The 15,826-nt window shown below is 37.7% G+C and overlaps 2 protein-coding genes across 2 annotated transcripts; one reads left to right on the forward strand and one right to left on the reverse strand.

The window, feature by feature from the left end:
* Window positions 1-3,443: 3,443 nt before the first annotated feature.
* On the reverse strand, window positions 3,444-4,223 carry LOC149253388 (uncharacterized). Its single transcript, XM_089454465.1, has one exon. The coding sequence runs from the start codon at window positions 4,221-4,223 to the stop codon at window positions 3,444-3,446; it is 780 nt and encodes a 259-aa protein (XP_089310591.1).
* A 10,675-nt stretch (window positions 4,224-14,898) lies between these two features.
* On the forward strand, window positions 14,899-15,826 carry LOC149253389 (GDSL esterase/lipase At5g33370-like). Its single transcript, XM_089456823.1, has 2 exons — window positions 14,899-15,293; window positions 15,377-15,826. Exons 1-2 carry the CDS (start codon window positions 15,029-15,031, stop codon window positions 15,598-15,600), a joined length of 489 nt encoding a protein of 162 aa, XP_089312949.1. The 5' UTR covers window positions 14,899-15,028; the 3' UTR covers window positions 15,601-15,826.

Genomic DNA, 15,826 nt, shown 5'->3' on the forward strand with positions numbered 1-15,826 from the left:
TCCTTTAGCAAGGGGCTAAGGCAGTATGCACTTTGTGCGGTTATGACTACTTTGACTATTTCAGTGATTTGAGAGTTATGTGCTCTTTGAGTATTTGTAGAAGTACTATAGTAAATGATTGATAGTTGAAAATATTATGATTATGATTAAGAAATACTCACTGTATTCCATACATCGTGGGGTGCTTTCCAAGGAGGTTGATAAACCACCCAAGGTGCTTGTTGTCGAGCTGATAAACCACTTTTAAAGTACTTGCCACAACTAATAAACAACTTGTAAGTAAAATATTGTGTGGAACGACCATGGTTTCCAAGAGTATTAACATGTAGCAATTAGTTTTTATGAAGACTTTGTTGTTTTGTTTTCTTACAAAAATTGAACAATGGCTAAAAGGTTGAAAGTAAAAATTGAATATTTTCATAGCCGCAAATATTTATGATTTTTAATAAAAACATTATTGTTTTTACTTATTGGTATTTCTTGAAACTAAAATCCTTCATTTTGAAAGGCAAGATCTCCCTTTTAGTTGTTTTGGTTACAAAACTATCATGACTGGAGATAGAAGTCATGATTGAAAGATGAATTAAAAAGCATATTTCAAGAGTGAAAAGAAATCCAAATGGAAAGGAAAAGTTCTAGTGGGAGATAAAAACTGGGAAATAATTTAAAGATGAACACTAAGGATAGTGTTATGTTCTAGGTGGAGAGAATGAAATACCCCTAGAACCTACATTTGGAATTCATGATTTTAATAATATAAAAGTATTATGGTTATTAATATCTTTAGCAAGTGACATCAAGAAATGATTGTGGAAGCAATTAGGTTACATCAAGAAACAAGTATGGAATTGTTTGTAATTGAATTGATCATCAAGAATGCATGGGTTGAAGGTATGGTAAAAAAAAAACTCTACCATAAAAATAAATCCTTCAATAGCTTCTAAATCTCATTCAAATGCAAGTTATCTTGTTGAACTCCACCATAGTTTGTAGCTTTGTCCATCTTTCTAAACAAAAGTTTTGAAAAGGAGGAGAAGTCCTTGTAAAAATTAAAGTGAGTAAAGTTTTAGGTTGTTCAATTTCAACTAGTTAAGATTAGTAGTAAATGTCTTCATTCCCATATTTCTCAGATCCACTATTGCATGCAAAGAAGTGAGCATACTTAAATAGTTGGTGGTGTTCATATTCTCACTAATGGAAAATATTTTATACCTCTTGTAAAAGTAGGATTTTTCAGGAAAGGTCACTTTCCACTATGAAGGGAAATGATTAGATTTCGATGGTTAATGAAGACAACTAATTTGTATCTCGAGGTTCATAGCCACTTACTTACAATTAACAAAGAAACCAGTACCTTAAAAATTAGAGTATAAACATAGTCGTAGAGTAGGCATACCATCTTTGGTGGAAAAATAATTGGAAATGGGAGAGAATAAGGTGGAAGTGGAACACATTCAAAACCATAGAAGTCGTCATACTACTTTCTCAAAATGTAAGAGAATATCGCTAAAAAAATATATTAGAGGTTTATGTTCTTTCTAATGTTGAATCACCACTATCATTTTATTTGAACACAAGTGAGATTCAAGTGTTTGCAAGCCACGAGGAGGATTCTCTTTTCTGTGATGCATTAAGGTGACATTTTGCTTATATTGTCCATGGAAAAAACCATTGTTTTAAGTTTGAGGAATTGATATCTCTGTCAGAGGATATGATTGGAAATGTTTCAGTTCTCATTGGTACCCACTTCAACTTCTGTGAGGTGTCATTCCAATACATTGATAAGCATGGTTTCGACATACAACATTTCATTAGGAGCCTCATTGTAGCAGATTTAGTTGAGGGATTCCAATTATTTTTTTTTTGTAAGCTATGGTAGGACTCATTCTATTACTCGATGAAAATAAAAACATTACAGCATATCAGAAAGTGCAGAGAACCCGCCCACAAGGGGAAACCGGGTGAGAAAACCACCTATAGTTTCTAGTGGCTGCCCAAAAATAATAGGCCCGCAGTCTCAAAATTTCAGCCAGAATTACAAGACATTCCTTAGAATTTCTAATGTTGTTCATATGTAATAAACACGTATCAGCCTCTATATTTCTCAAAAAACTACCCTTAAAAAGACTATGAAGATTATCCAGCATAGCTTAGCTCAGGCGGTGTCCGGGTCTGGTTTCTGTCGCTCCTCTCCCGCATCCGTTCCTTGCATGCTTTTCAGCATTTGATGCAGCTCCTCCATCTTCTCCTCCTGGCGCTCCATAGCCACTCGAATAAAACTCAGCTCCCTGCGAAGGTCCGGGTCGCCTTTGGCCAATCTCACCATCTCCTGGGCCACCTGCTCAAGCGCCTTCGCCAGAAGACCTTTCATCACCCAATAAATGTGTAATGACTGCTTGAAAAGAGTCATGCGCCCTCTAGTATGACCGGGGTCGTGGAGCAGGTAGGTTAAATCTTCCATTTCCTCATCAGACTGGTTCTGGAGGGCTTCTTCCTCCAACAACTGCATCACCCTACGGACCGCGGGATCAGCCTCCTTCCGGAACGCCTTTTCCGCCTGTTTAAGTCTGTAAGTCGCCGTCAGCCGGGTTTTTTTCTCTGGATTTGGTTTCTGCTCCAGCTTTTCGCTTTCCCCCTGCACTCTCTTCCGCGGGCCCAAACCAATTTTCCTGCTGCCCTCCGCGTCTTGGACAGGGGTTGTGGCTCTGTTTCTCAGTCCCGGACGTCGACCCTTTTTTCCGCTTGTCTCACCGGACCCATCCCTTTGCTGGGGCTGGCCTTCAATAGCTTTCCTTTTCTTCAAGACTGACCACCCTTCTTCTCCGCCAAGGGGAATTCCCTCCTCCGGCTCATCTTCTACATCCCAAATTTCCGTCAAAGGGCTGTCTTGAGCAATTCCTTTCCCTTTCTGTTTCCGCGCCTCTGCCACCATCCTTTGATGTTCTTCGGCACTCTTGGTCCGCTGACGGGTCTCCATTTTAATATGTCTCACTTCTCTGTTCAGGCTCCAGTACTCTGCACTCTCGAACTCAGCCAGATAGCTCACTAGCGTCTTGCTCGCACCTCTCTTGATTTGAATAGATGTAGGAGTCCAAGTCTCTTCCCCAATCTTAATATAAGTGGAGATGGTAACCTCCTGGTCCTGTTTTTCACCGGCGTTCAAATGACGCCAGTTACCAGCGCGTCTGACATCCTTAATGGTGGTTATATCATGATTTATGTTTGCGATCGAGGCTTCTGCCAGCCCACCACTCTCGCCACTACTGATGCAAAGGATAATGATCTTACTTTGGGTAGTAATGAGTGCCATTACCTTCTCATACTGCCAACGTACACCTCCGCACTCAACCATAATTACACTGCGATTCGTCATTTGCTCGTGAATCCAACCTTGGGGATTCCACTTCTTTAGACCATACCATCTCATTGATCCGACAGGGTGCTTATGTGGCTTGATCATAATCTACTTTGATGATTTCGGCTAACTCCTTCCACTCGCTTTGGCCACACACAGCCCTCCATTGTTGGTCCAACCGGTTGCTCCGCCCCCTGCTGCCCCAATTGGCCAGGTAATCAGCTGCCTGGTTGCCTGCCCGGCGAACATGCTTTACTACCTTATATTCCAGTTTTTTTAAGATAACTTCAATGTCTTGGACAATCCCCGCGGTGCGCCAACTGCAGGTGACTTTTTCCCAATTCTTACCATTGTTTAATTTCTTCACCATGTCCACGGCAATCTGGGAATCCCCTGTTATTTCCAGGTTAGAGTAACCATTTCTAACTGCAATCGTTAGACCTTGATGGAGGGCCCAAAATTCCGCTTCATTGTTGGTCATCTCCCCTCCGCCTTCTGCATATATCCATCTAACTTGTTTGTTATTGTCTCTGAATATGCCTCCGAAGCCTGCCTCCCCGGGGTTTCCTTTCGAAGCCCCATCAAAATTTAATTTAACCGGGACCTCTTTGGGAAAGCTGAATTTGTCAGGGCTCTGAGTCTTCATGTCCTGAGGGTCAGTGAGTTTGTGGTGCACCATCTCCATCTTTAAGTTGAACTTAGTCAATATATCTTGTTCTTCTTGGTTGGCCTTCCAATCGTCCTCGTACCATCTTTCCACAAGGACAGTTTCCCGCATGAGCTCTACAGCTTTAGTCCAGGTGGTCGCTTGATTTGTTGACAGATTCTGGAAGATCCTCCGGTTTCTCTCTTTCCAGAGCACCCACATGACGAATCCCGGCAGGAGGCTCCAGGCTCTTTTCACCACCTTTCATTGAAAGGCCTCCTTGTTCCAGTTGAAGACCATTTCAGTGAAGTCCCTGATGACGAATCCAGGTTTGTTGAAGGTTCGCTTAATGTTCACCCACAGTTGCTTGGAGTATTGACATTTGACTAGGAGATGATCTCTGGTTTCCCCTTCCTTCTTGCAAAGGCAGCATATCGATGGCCCATTAAAACCTTTCTTCTGGATTCGATCCCAAGTGAGAATCTTATTTTTTGCAGCTAGCCATGTGAACATGGAAACTTTTGGCCACCACTTGTTTTCCCAGACAACTTTCCAGTCAAGGTTTTCCACTTCCCCATTTTGAGAGTCATTTAAATAATAGGCTTCTTTGGTGGTAAACAGGCCTTTCATGGTGTTTCCCCACCTCAGGATGTCTGGGCCTTCTCGAGCTCTAATTTTCCTGGACGCGATTTCTTTTTTGTAATTGTCTTGCGTATCTTGATCAATCTCTCTGTCCCAAACTGTTGGATCTATCCAATCTCGCCACCCTCCTTCCGCCGGTTGGGCTTTCCAATAGTCTCTGACACAAGTTTTATTTCCTTCTATTCTGGCTCGGATTTGGTGAAGGGCTGGGATACTATTCAGTCTTTCCTTCTGCTGCCACCTATCGTCCCAAAAGTTTGCCTCTGCTCCTCCCCGGATCTCCCAGAAAGCTTGTTGTTCCACTAGGTCCCGGTTTAGGCGCGCCAGGTCCCATATGGGAGACCCTTTAGGCGTAACCCGATGTCTCAGGATCTCTAACGTTGAATCAGGCATGTTATATTTGGTCTTCCATATCTTTTTCCACAGATCATTGCCCCCCCGGAGCCACCTCCACCACAATTTGGCTCCCAGGACTTTATTGAGAGTTTCAGGGTCTCTCAGCCCCAAACCGCCCCTCTCCTTTCTCTTGGTTAGCTGTTCCCAAGAAACAAGAGCCCACTTCTTTTTCTGGTCAGAGCCTTTCCATATAAAATTCCTGATGATCTCCCTGATTTTAGCACAAACCCCCAGAGGAGCAGCCATGATCGAAAGAGGATAAATAGGGATGGCTTGCAGAACAGATTTCACCAAGACAATTCTGCCGGCAATATTTAGAGATCTGAAGGCCCAGTTCGCTATCCTAGCATTCAGTTTATCCAAGATCCCCTGCCAGTTTTTCATCTTTTTAGAGGTAAGGTCCAGAAGATTGCCTAAGTACTTCGTAGGAAGATCCCCTCTGCGGAAGCCCAATAATCTGGTAAGATGGTTTCTAACCTGATCTGTTGTGTTGAAGATGAAGATGCAGGATTTGTCCCTGTTGATTACCAAGCCTGATGCCTCTGCGAATAAATCTAGGATTTTTTTGAGATGTCTAACTTCTTTGACAGTTGGTTCCCCAAACAGCATAATGTCATCAACGAATTGTTGGTGGGTTAAGGGCAGAGCATTCCCCCAAAGTCTGAGACCCTTCAATCTGTTTGCATCTTTTTCTTGTTTGATGTACCGACTCAATCCTTCAGCAGCAAGAATGAATAGAAAAGGGGATAAAGGGTCCCCTTGTCTAATCCCCCGGGAGGCGTTGAAGGTTTTGGATGGAGTGCCATTAACCAAAATAGAAAAATTTGGAGAGGAGATCAGGCTGTGAACCCAAGCAATCCATCTCTTATTAAACCCAAAACTCTCTAAAACTTTTCCCAGGTACTTCCAATTTAATCTATCAAAAGCTTTGGACAAGTCGAGCTTGATCAGCATGCCCTTACGCTTCCTATCCTTGAGAGAGTGCAAAACTTCTTGGGTTGCGACAAGGCCATCAAGGATCTGTCTTCCTTCCACGAAGCCAGTTTGTTCTGAGGATATGAGCTGGTCTAGAAGGGGTTTAAGTCTCTTAGCTATCAGGGACGTAACAATCTTGTAAATTACATTACACAGCGCTATTGGTCTAAAGCCATTAGCATCTTCAAGATTTTCACCCTTGGGAATTAAGGCAAAGAAAGTTGAGTTGAGTGCCGGCCATACCTTTTGGTTTCTTCTTGATTCTTCAACCAGATCCAGGATTTCTCCCCCCAAGAAATGCCAACCTGCCTGATAAAAATCAACAGTGAAGCCATCTGGTCCCGGGGCTGTCCCCTTTTTCATTGTTTTCACTGTCTCCTCAACCTCCTCGAGAGTCACAGCTCGCATTAGAGCCTTGTTTTGGTCTTCAGAGACAAGGCTGGGAATGGCCGAGCAGATTTCCTGAATAGCTCTGGATCTATCGATCTGCGGTTCCGATAGGATCTCTTGGTGGTGTTCCACCAGTGTCTGCTCGATCTCCTCTTGCTCCACAACTCTTCTTCCATTCTTATCCTTGATGGAGAGGATTCTATTCCTTTGTCTATGCTTAATCATTGCCTGATGGAAAAATTTTGTATTGCGTTCACCCTCTCTTAGCCATTTTATCCGGGATTTTTGACGCCATAGGACCTCCTCCTGTTTTCTTCTTTCTTCCAATTGCCCAAGGATGATCCCTTCTTTGTTAATGCTATCCTCTGTCCTGCCTTCTGATATCATCTTCTGTTGAATGCTTTCCATTTCCCCTTCTAATTTTTTTTTATCCTCAAGGATGTTACCAAACTCTTCTTTGTTCCACTTTTTAATTTTGCCTTTCAGCTCTTTGAGTTTTAGTTGGAACGTTTGCATTCGTCCCCTACCCTGCACAGAAGATTGACTCCACCATTCCTCGATTTTCTTTATGAATTCGGGATTTCTCAACCAAAAGGATTCAAATCGGAAAGGTCTCTTCCCATGTATCTTTTTGATGTCAATTTCTAATCTAATCGGCCAGTGATCCGATCCCATGGAGGGAATAATCTTTGCCTCTACAAAAATGTCTTTGTTCATGATAGCTTCTGAAATTAAGAATCTGTCCAGCCTAGAAGCAATTTGGTTTTTGCCGCCTCTCCTGTTATTCCAGGTGTATACCCCATTGATAGTTTGGATGTCAACAAGTCTTAATTCCTCTATTATCTCATTGAATCTATCCATGTTGTGATCCCCCTTCCTTATTCCTCCTTTTTTCTCATCCAAAGATCTGATTAAGTTAAAATCCCCTCCTATGATCCAGGCAGCTTCAGGATATAGACTGCGAATGACTTTCATGCTTTCTATGAAGTTTGCTTTTTCCCCTACAGAGGGGGGGCCATAAACTCCTGAAACAACAACCTGCTCTTTGGTTCCCACTATCCTGCCCTGACCAGTAAGGATTCTAGTCATACTGGTCCATCTATCCATGATAATATCATTGGGGTTCCATAGAATCGCTAGACCACCTGCAGATCCAATAGCATCCAACCCCATCACCTCATACTGAAGATTATTTTTTTCTAGAATACCCTCAAGCTGTTGCATCGTTATTTTAGTCTCCTGCAGAATCATAATGCTAGGTTTGTCTCCTCTTAACTTGTCCTTTAAATATCTTTGTTTACCCTTACTATTTAGACCCCTTATATTCCAACTTATAACAATCATTTATAACTTTTTGTATGAAGGGAAAAAAACCTCTGACAGAGGTATCACTTTACCTGAATTGATCAGTTCCTCTCCCACCGTCTGGATGGTTTCGTTCAATGGTTTACGCCCTCTCTTCCGGTTGTTTTTGCCAGAGCTATCCATTCCCATTGCTCCTGTCCCCTGGTCATTTCCGGTCGCCATCTGTTTGACTGTATGGTCTCCTGTCTTCTCCTTATATTTTTGAAATACTTCCTTATATAGCTGCTTTTGTCTTTCCGGGATGAATCTGCTGTCAAGGTATTTCCATTCTTGAAGAAGCCTTTTCATTATTCTCTCCTCTTCAACCGCGTTTTCTGTCTGGTGCTCTACTTCCATGTGGGATTGGAATGTGGAGTCTTCCATCTGCTCTTCTGATCGATCTCTCGCGATTTTCTCTGGGTTCTTTTCCTTTTCCTTGCCCTCCCCTGTGATTTCCATCGGAATGTTCCCAAGATCCTCGTCATCTTCTAAATTTATTTCGTAATCTTCATCTCCCTCCTGTAGTACCTGGAATTTGTTTGGGCTTGTCATTGGAGCAGGTTTCTCTTGAGATTGCGATTTAGGGCCTTCTTTATTTTGTCTTCTTCTTCTTGTAACCTGCTGGAAACCTCCAGCCCCTGCCTCCTGACTTTTCTTTCGGTCCTCTTCATTATTTAACGGACATTGTCTGTATAGATGACCGTATTCGTGACAGTTACGACATCTAAAGGGAATGTGCTCGTAATCTAATGGTTGTTGCCAAACCTCATCATGATATTCGACCTCAACACTGTCAGGAATAGGTTCTGCCAGGTTCATGTAGACACAGATTCTTGCAAAAGAGTTATATTTACCTCGTTTTGTAGCCTCTGCAATTTTAACAAACTTTCCGATTGAGTTACCTATTCCTTCCAATATTTCAGGATCCCAGAATTCGTCGGGCAAGCCAAAGAGTCTGACCCAGATAGGTGCCTCCAGCAGCTTTTCCTTTTCTGGGCTATATCGTTCCTCCCAGTATTTCATGAAGAGTCCGGCATTATTCAAAAAATAGGGCCCTTCTTCGAAGACCCTGTTCTTGTCTTCCACGTTCGTGAAGATGGCTGTAAAAAACCCCTTGGCCCCCAATTTGAGATCGATATGGCCTCGAGGTTTCCATTTCTGGTCAATCCATCGGTATAACTCCTTCTCCGAAGGCCAGTAGCCAATGAATTTGCATATCAGAGCGTGATCTTTCATATAGCTATTGTGTTCCTCCAGCTTATTGAAAGGTATAACATATCTTGGTTTTTTTTGAGCCCGCGGAACGCATTGCCCTTTCATCCTTTTCTGCCAGAGATTCCCCATGACTGGGGCCTGGGTGTCCGTTTGGTTGTTCCTCATTCCGTTCCCACTGCTCTCCCCAGTTACTACATTCTTGAAGGAGGGGATCTCTCCCCCCCCCATCGGGGCTGCCATTGCCCCTCAGTGCTTGACTCTCTGTTGAGGTCCTAGTCCAGTAGGTTTAGCAGCTTTAATCAGGTTTGTCCTTACTGCCCTGGACGTTTGCGCGCCCTGCAGTCTTCAGTCGCGACCGCGCCGACGCAGACAGCGATCCCTGATCAGGTCCTGCTGTGGCAGCGTCTGCAAACCCTAGCAGAGCGTATCGTCATCTCCCTCCTCTCCGTGTTGCTCCCGAGGGATTCCAATTATTAAAAAGATAAGTAAACATGATATTTTTCTTGAAAAAGTTTGCATATGAATATTGTGCATAAAAACATAAAAATCTATGTTATATTCTTGAAAAAGATTGCATATGAATCTTGTGCATAAAAAGATAAAAATCAATGATACTTTCTTGAAAAATAATGCATATGAATTGTGTACATAAAAATATAAAAATCTATGATATTTTCTAGAAAATATTGCATATGAATCTTGTGCATAAAAAGATAATCCATGTCATTATCTTGAAAAAAATTGCATGCTTGTGTGTGGAAAGATATAATAACCGTGTTAATTTTCATGGTTCATGTGCATTGATCTTTTGAAAAAGATTGCATGGATTTTTGTGTGTAAAAATATAAGTTAACTTTGTTGATTTATTTGAAAATACTACATAAGTTAACTTTGTTGAAAATATAACATGTTTCTTGTGCACAAAAATATAAGTTAACATTGTTGATTTTTGTGAAAAGATTACATGGGTCTTGTTTGCAGGAAGATAAGTTCATTGTGGTGATTTCTTGAATAGATGAGGTTTTATGATTGCATGAACATTTTTTTTCTTATTCACATGCAACCAAATGTAAACATGTTTGCATTTGAGATACAAATAAATTGCATGCATGCTCTTCATTCACATGCAGATTGCAAGTTATTATTATATAGCTATAAGTGTTGTTGTAGTTGGAATAATGATGAAAATGAGAGCTTTTATGCATTCAATTAATGCATATGAATAAACATGCTTGATATTCTTTATGCCTTTTATTTACTACATGTGTGATGTGGATAAGAAAAACCTACTTTTATATTTATATGCATGTATTTAAAGTATGTGTAATATGAATAAGAATGTATGTATTATAAAGTTGTACATTTATTTAACGCAAGAGTGTTGATTTTTTATGCATTTATTAATGAATTGGAAATATGAAAAATTATATGTGCATTTGTAAGTATGTGCATTTGTATAATGTATTAGAATAAAACACAAAAGCTTTTATTTATGTTTCTATTATTAACTCATGTTATTACATTGGTACAAAAAATAATGATTTTGTATTACATGGTATGGCAACAAGAATAATAAATAATAAAAAAACAATACAGTGGTCGAACAAATTTGTTACCATAGTTTTATATTTTGATTAAAAACATCATTTGATTAAAAGGGTTAAAGATATGGTTTTGCAGTTGGTAATTATCATTAGTTTATATTTTGATTAAAAACAACATAATTTTGATTAAAAGGGTTAAAGATATGGTTTTATAGTTGGTAATTAATGTGTTACATGTGTTTATACTAGATGATGCAAGTAAAGATAATATATTAAAGATAATTTTTTATGTTATTTATGCATGTGCAAGGAAGTGGACTTACACTTGGAGATGCATGTAAAAATAAAAAAATTAGGATGATTTTTTAATGTTATTTATGTAGAAAATATGATGGTAGGTTAACCCGATAATGCAATATAAATCAAAGCATAATACTATAACCTACTTCTACTATCAATTTGCAGAAGCTTAAAGATCGAACTGAACAATATAACGAGAAAAAGAAGAGTCAATACACAATACACATGAAAATACTTTGGGGAAAGCCTCAACCAAAAACCCCACTATCTGTATTATCATACAAGGTGGAAATACATAGGAATTATACAAAGTCTTAGCTTTCATAGCTAGCCAGCTCTCAGTACAACCTCACAGATGCTCATAGACAATCTTGGCTTCTCTCCAGCCTTCCTGTCTGCCCTCCAAGCTCCTATTTCCTTGCGTTGTTCCTTGTGGATGATTTTCCTTCAACCAAGTGGAAAACCTCCTCCAAAACTACACAATCCTCAAGGATTAAATCCTTGACTGCATGCATGAGTTTTCTCTTTGAGAAAACACATGCAACTGTCCTTGACTTTAATCTCAACTGGGTCTTTCTCAGAATAGACATGTATGAGTTTCTGATGAGGGAATCTTCAGTTAACTAGAGTAGCACTAGTTGAGTGCATGCATGCATCAACTGACTCTTAACTCACTTTTAGTTCCTCAAACAGTTTGAAACTAATTTAACTGGACTTAACTCAGTAAACTGAGTTAACTAATTACAATTCAAATATAACTCAATCTTATCTCCTTAATTTAAGGGATAACTCTTGCATGACTTCAGAAAGGCTTCTAACTTGAAATTCTCCAACTAATTAATTTAAAATAAATTAATTAACTATTTCCAAGTAGCTTTTAAGACTAAATTCGATTTTAATTCACAATTTAATTCAAGGACAATTTAAATTGGAATATTCTTGTTGCCATATTTCAACAATTTATGCATGTTGAGGAAAGTGAAACATGAAAAGATATATAACACATAGAAGATTATTAGTGAAAATCAATAGATATTATTTATTTGGATTTTGATAAATAAATATTTTATCTAATCATGATGTTTGAGTTGTTCACAATAGAAATTATAGAAAAAAATTGTGACTTATGCGAAGAATGGATTGATAACCTCTAATCTATCCCTTTTGCAACAACCGAAAGATGGATGATAACTAACACCATGGCAGGAAATGAAGTCATTATGCTTGATTATTCATTCATGTAGAGTGAGGGATCGTCAAGGAGAGTTAAAAGGGATAACTTACTATAGAAAACAACCATGCCACAAAGGTATTATGCTCGATAAATGTGGTGTAAAGTATTTGAGAAAAATGACATCATGTTGAATGTATTGACCTCTAGTTAATTATGTTTGAACTATATTCTTTTGTAAAAAAATTACAATGGACAAGGGATGGACTCCTTTGTTGTCATTGAGTGGGAGGTGAATTTCCTCATGAAACCCTTAATAAAATAAATGTTTGTTAATTTTTCAATTCGGACATCTAGGGTATATCAATGTCCATTTATGTGTTTTCCTATTTTGTTATGTTAATGATATTGCTACCCGTCATAACATTGAAACTTACATAATCAAATATGTTATTAACTAGCCTAATTAAATGAACAATGTTAATAATGCAAGCCACAATAAAAAGAATTATGTTAATAAGTTGTGTTCATGATTTTGAAACTTACATAATCAAATGTGTTATTAATTAGCCTAATTAAATAAATAATGTTAATCATGCAAGCCACAATAAAAAGAATTATATTAATAAGTTGCATTCATGATTATTACCGCATGAAAGTGATATTCATTTTCTAAAATCACTTTACTTAATAATCATTTGATAATGAATTAAAAAATATAAAATAAAACATTAAACATATTACATACTAGTAAATCTGGTAAAAATCTTTAATTCTATATATTTTGTAGGAAATATTGTAAGAAATATATTGAAAGATGTTACAAGGTATCTTTGGAACACCATATTAATTAAAAGTTCAAACAATAAAAATAAAAAACGCAGAAAAAACAAAGATAAATTGAAGGGCTCAAAAGGATACAAACAAAATCAGCTATTAAATTCATTCGTAAACATATTTGTTCTATTCAGATCATAACTCTTTTTTACAAATTCATTGAGTTATTAGATTCGTTCTCTTATTTTTATTGTTTTTTGTTAGGATTTTTTGACCCGTTAAATTGAATGTGGTAATTTTTTTTTTTCAAAATCCATAAAAATTGTTTTTGAGTTTTAAGATAATATATTTGAAAAATCAAATTAGTTATTATCAATATTTTTTTCCAAATTTTAAAATATTATATATATATAATTTTAAAACCTTGAAAACTTATTTAGTTTGGAAAACAAAAAATATAATATGATTTTGACCCAAAAAAAAAATTAAAAAATAGACGATAGAACTTCACACGATGAACAAATCAAAACATTAATTACATATTCTAATATTTCAAATATCCTATAATAATAACAATTATTGATTAATAGTGATATAAAAATGACATAATAAAAGAAGTATCTGATTATCAAAGCCTATCTAAGAGTATGTTCCTCGACGACACAGTTATCCGCGATGCGGCCTCCAGTTTCTGATATTCAACCTATCTTCTATTGGGTTTGAAATTCCATTTTCATCAATATGGAAAATATTCTCATTATTTTAATTTTATAGTTTTTTTGAAATTGCGAGATCCTAATTTTTATTTTAGATGAAATTCTAAAAGATTTAAAACTCCAAGGTATTTAGTTTATAGATTTAACCAGTAAAATTTATTACAAACAATTTTTAATAAAATTTGAAAAATAACTCATTATATATATGGTTAATGTTTTATTATCCTACGAAACCTCCGTAGTTTTCAAGACTAGATTTCTCCTTAAATGTTAGATCATAATCCTTTCCTCTAATTCGTCTATTATTTATAAATTTCGGTGTAATTTTTAGCACTACATTCCTATAAAAATTATAATATTCTTTTCCTATAACCCTTCCATGATGTATAAGTGGCATCCATGATTTATAAGTGATACATTGAATTCGATATCTTCGAGAATTAAAACCTTTGAATTGTAATATTAAATTTTCTTAAAATGTGGAGCAATGTTAGAGTTTGTCGCGAGAATAGATGTGATGGCAAAAACAAATTGTATACAAAGGTTTTTTTTTTTAATACCTAAACTAAGTTTCTTGAAAGATTTTCAGCAGCGATAAGAGACAACCAGAAAAATTGTTACTCTATTTTTAAAGGTAGGTGAAAGTCAATTAATTTTAAATAAAATATCCAATACCATGTATATACAACTCACATTATAAAGTGCATAATTATTAAACAATAAAATTTAAATATATATAATATACATTAAGGCTTTTATAAGGGTGAAATTTGCCAGTCTCTAAATGTATGCTGGTCATATCTATTTGAATATGCTCTGGAGTTTTTGATACATTATTGACAGAGATCCGTGAGAAGATTTTGCATATCAGAACTACATGTAAACATGATTTTATATAAATCAATGTTCGATATTTTTCATTTGGGAAAAAAAATCTACATGAGTGCCAAATTAATTCGAATCTCCATATGTATCATGGTCAAATCTAAATTTTCATGTTTTAATATGGAGTCCCAAAATTAATTCGAACCACAAAATATACCTTTAGGGAACCTCTAATTGCACGCATATTTGCTGTCAGTTTTGTTTGTCATAATTTTATTTTATTTAATAATCTGTGTTGTATATACTACGGCAACCAATAAATCCCATGCTATTGGGCCATTAATGCATAAGATTTATTGGTTGCCAGTACCTTATGGCTACCATGAGCCATACATATCCATGGACATTCCGGCAACTCCATCACTCCGGCAAGCTCCAGTATTCAATGTAATTAATGCAGATATAGTACAGCCCGACCCGACATCCATCGTAGCACTCCTTCCTAGGATATTTCAAACTCAGCCAGCGGGAAATTTCAAAATTTGAAATTTCAATAACTACTACCTTCTCCCTGTAACAGCGAGATCACTGCAGTTCTCTCTACCTGCGTATACTAATTTTATCATCTCCGAGTTCGAGAAGATTCTGGCGGTAATTATTTTTCTGTATTCTATGAGATCGACATTCAGGTTTCGGTAATTCATTTCTATCACATGCCTTGTAAATTGACTCATGAATTTGCAGCAATTTTACGATCTGGGAGCACGCAGGGTTCTGGTTCTGTCGTCGGGTCCTTTGGGGTGTATTCCTATGGAGAGGGCATTGAGGTCCACAAATGGTGAATGCGTGCCGGTGCTACAGAAAGCCACGAAGCTTTTTAATGATGGACTAACACTCGCAATCGATCGACTCAACAGACGATTTCCTACTCCGATATATACAATAACTGGAATGTTTCCGATTTACATGAACTTGTACACCAATCCTCAAGCATTTGGTAATGTTTCTTCCTGAATTGTCGATTTTTGTTCTAAATTCAACAGCTAGTGCTCATTACAAATACCTTACCTTTCTTTTCAGGGCTTGGGGATGCCAAAAATGCGTGCTGCGGACAAGGACCCTACAACGGTATTGGTCTCTGCACTGCCCTGTCAAATTTGTGCCCAGATAGGGGCAACAATGTGTGGTGGGACCAGTTTCATCCAACTGAGAGCGCTGCTAAAATCATAGTTGACCAATGCTTTTCCAATCCATCCTCTGTGAGTCCTATCAGCTTAAAAGATCTGATGAAACTCGATGTCTGATGGCCAAGTCGTATCTCTGTGATGTCTGAAGAAATCACATCTCGAAGATTCATTAATCATGGGTTCTATTTTCATAAAAACAAATATGATGGCCCTGTCATCATATTTGTGTCCGATCTCCTTCGTTATCAAACCCTCAAGCGATCTGCAGTAAAATTGTATTAGATTTCTACTTTCTGTAATGTGGAGCAGCCAGTAATGTTTGTCTGAGACTTACATGTTTACA

Source organism: Pinus tabuliformis, chromosome 7 (assembly GCF_031772625.1).
Source record: "Pinus tabuliformis cultivar Carrire ecotype Pingquan chromosome 7, CPIR1, whole genome shotgun sequence".
In the NCBI taxonomy this organism is placed as follows: Eukaryota; Viridiplantae; Streptophyta; class Pinopsida; order Pinales; family Pinaceae; genus Pinus; species Pinus tabuliformis.

What these genes read in the sequence shown, in the direction of transcription:
- LOC149253388 (XM_089454465.1), bottom strand. Translation starts at nt 4,223, where the DNA reads ATGTGGGTGCTCTGGAAAGAGAGAAACCGGAGGATCTTCCAGAATCTG.
- LOC149253389 (XM_089456823.1), top strand. Translation starts at nt 15,029, where the DNA reads ATGAATTTGCAGCAATTTTACGATCTGGGAGCACGCAGGGTTCTGGTT. An exon ending in CACCAATCCTCAAGCATTTG is followed by an intron (nt 15,294 to 15,376) that starts GTAATGTTTCTT and finishes CTTTCTTTTCAG; the next exon opens with GGCTTGGGGATGCCAAAAAT.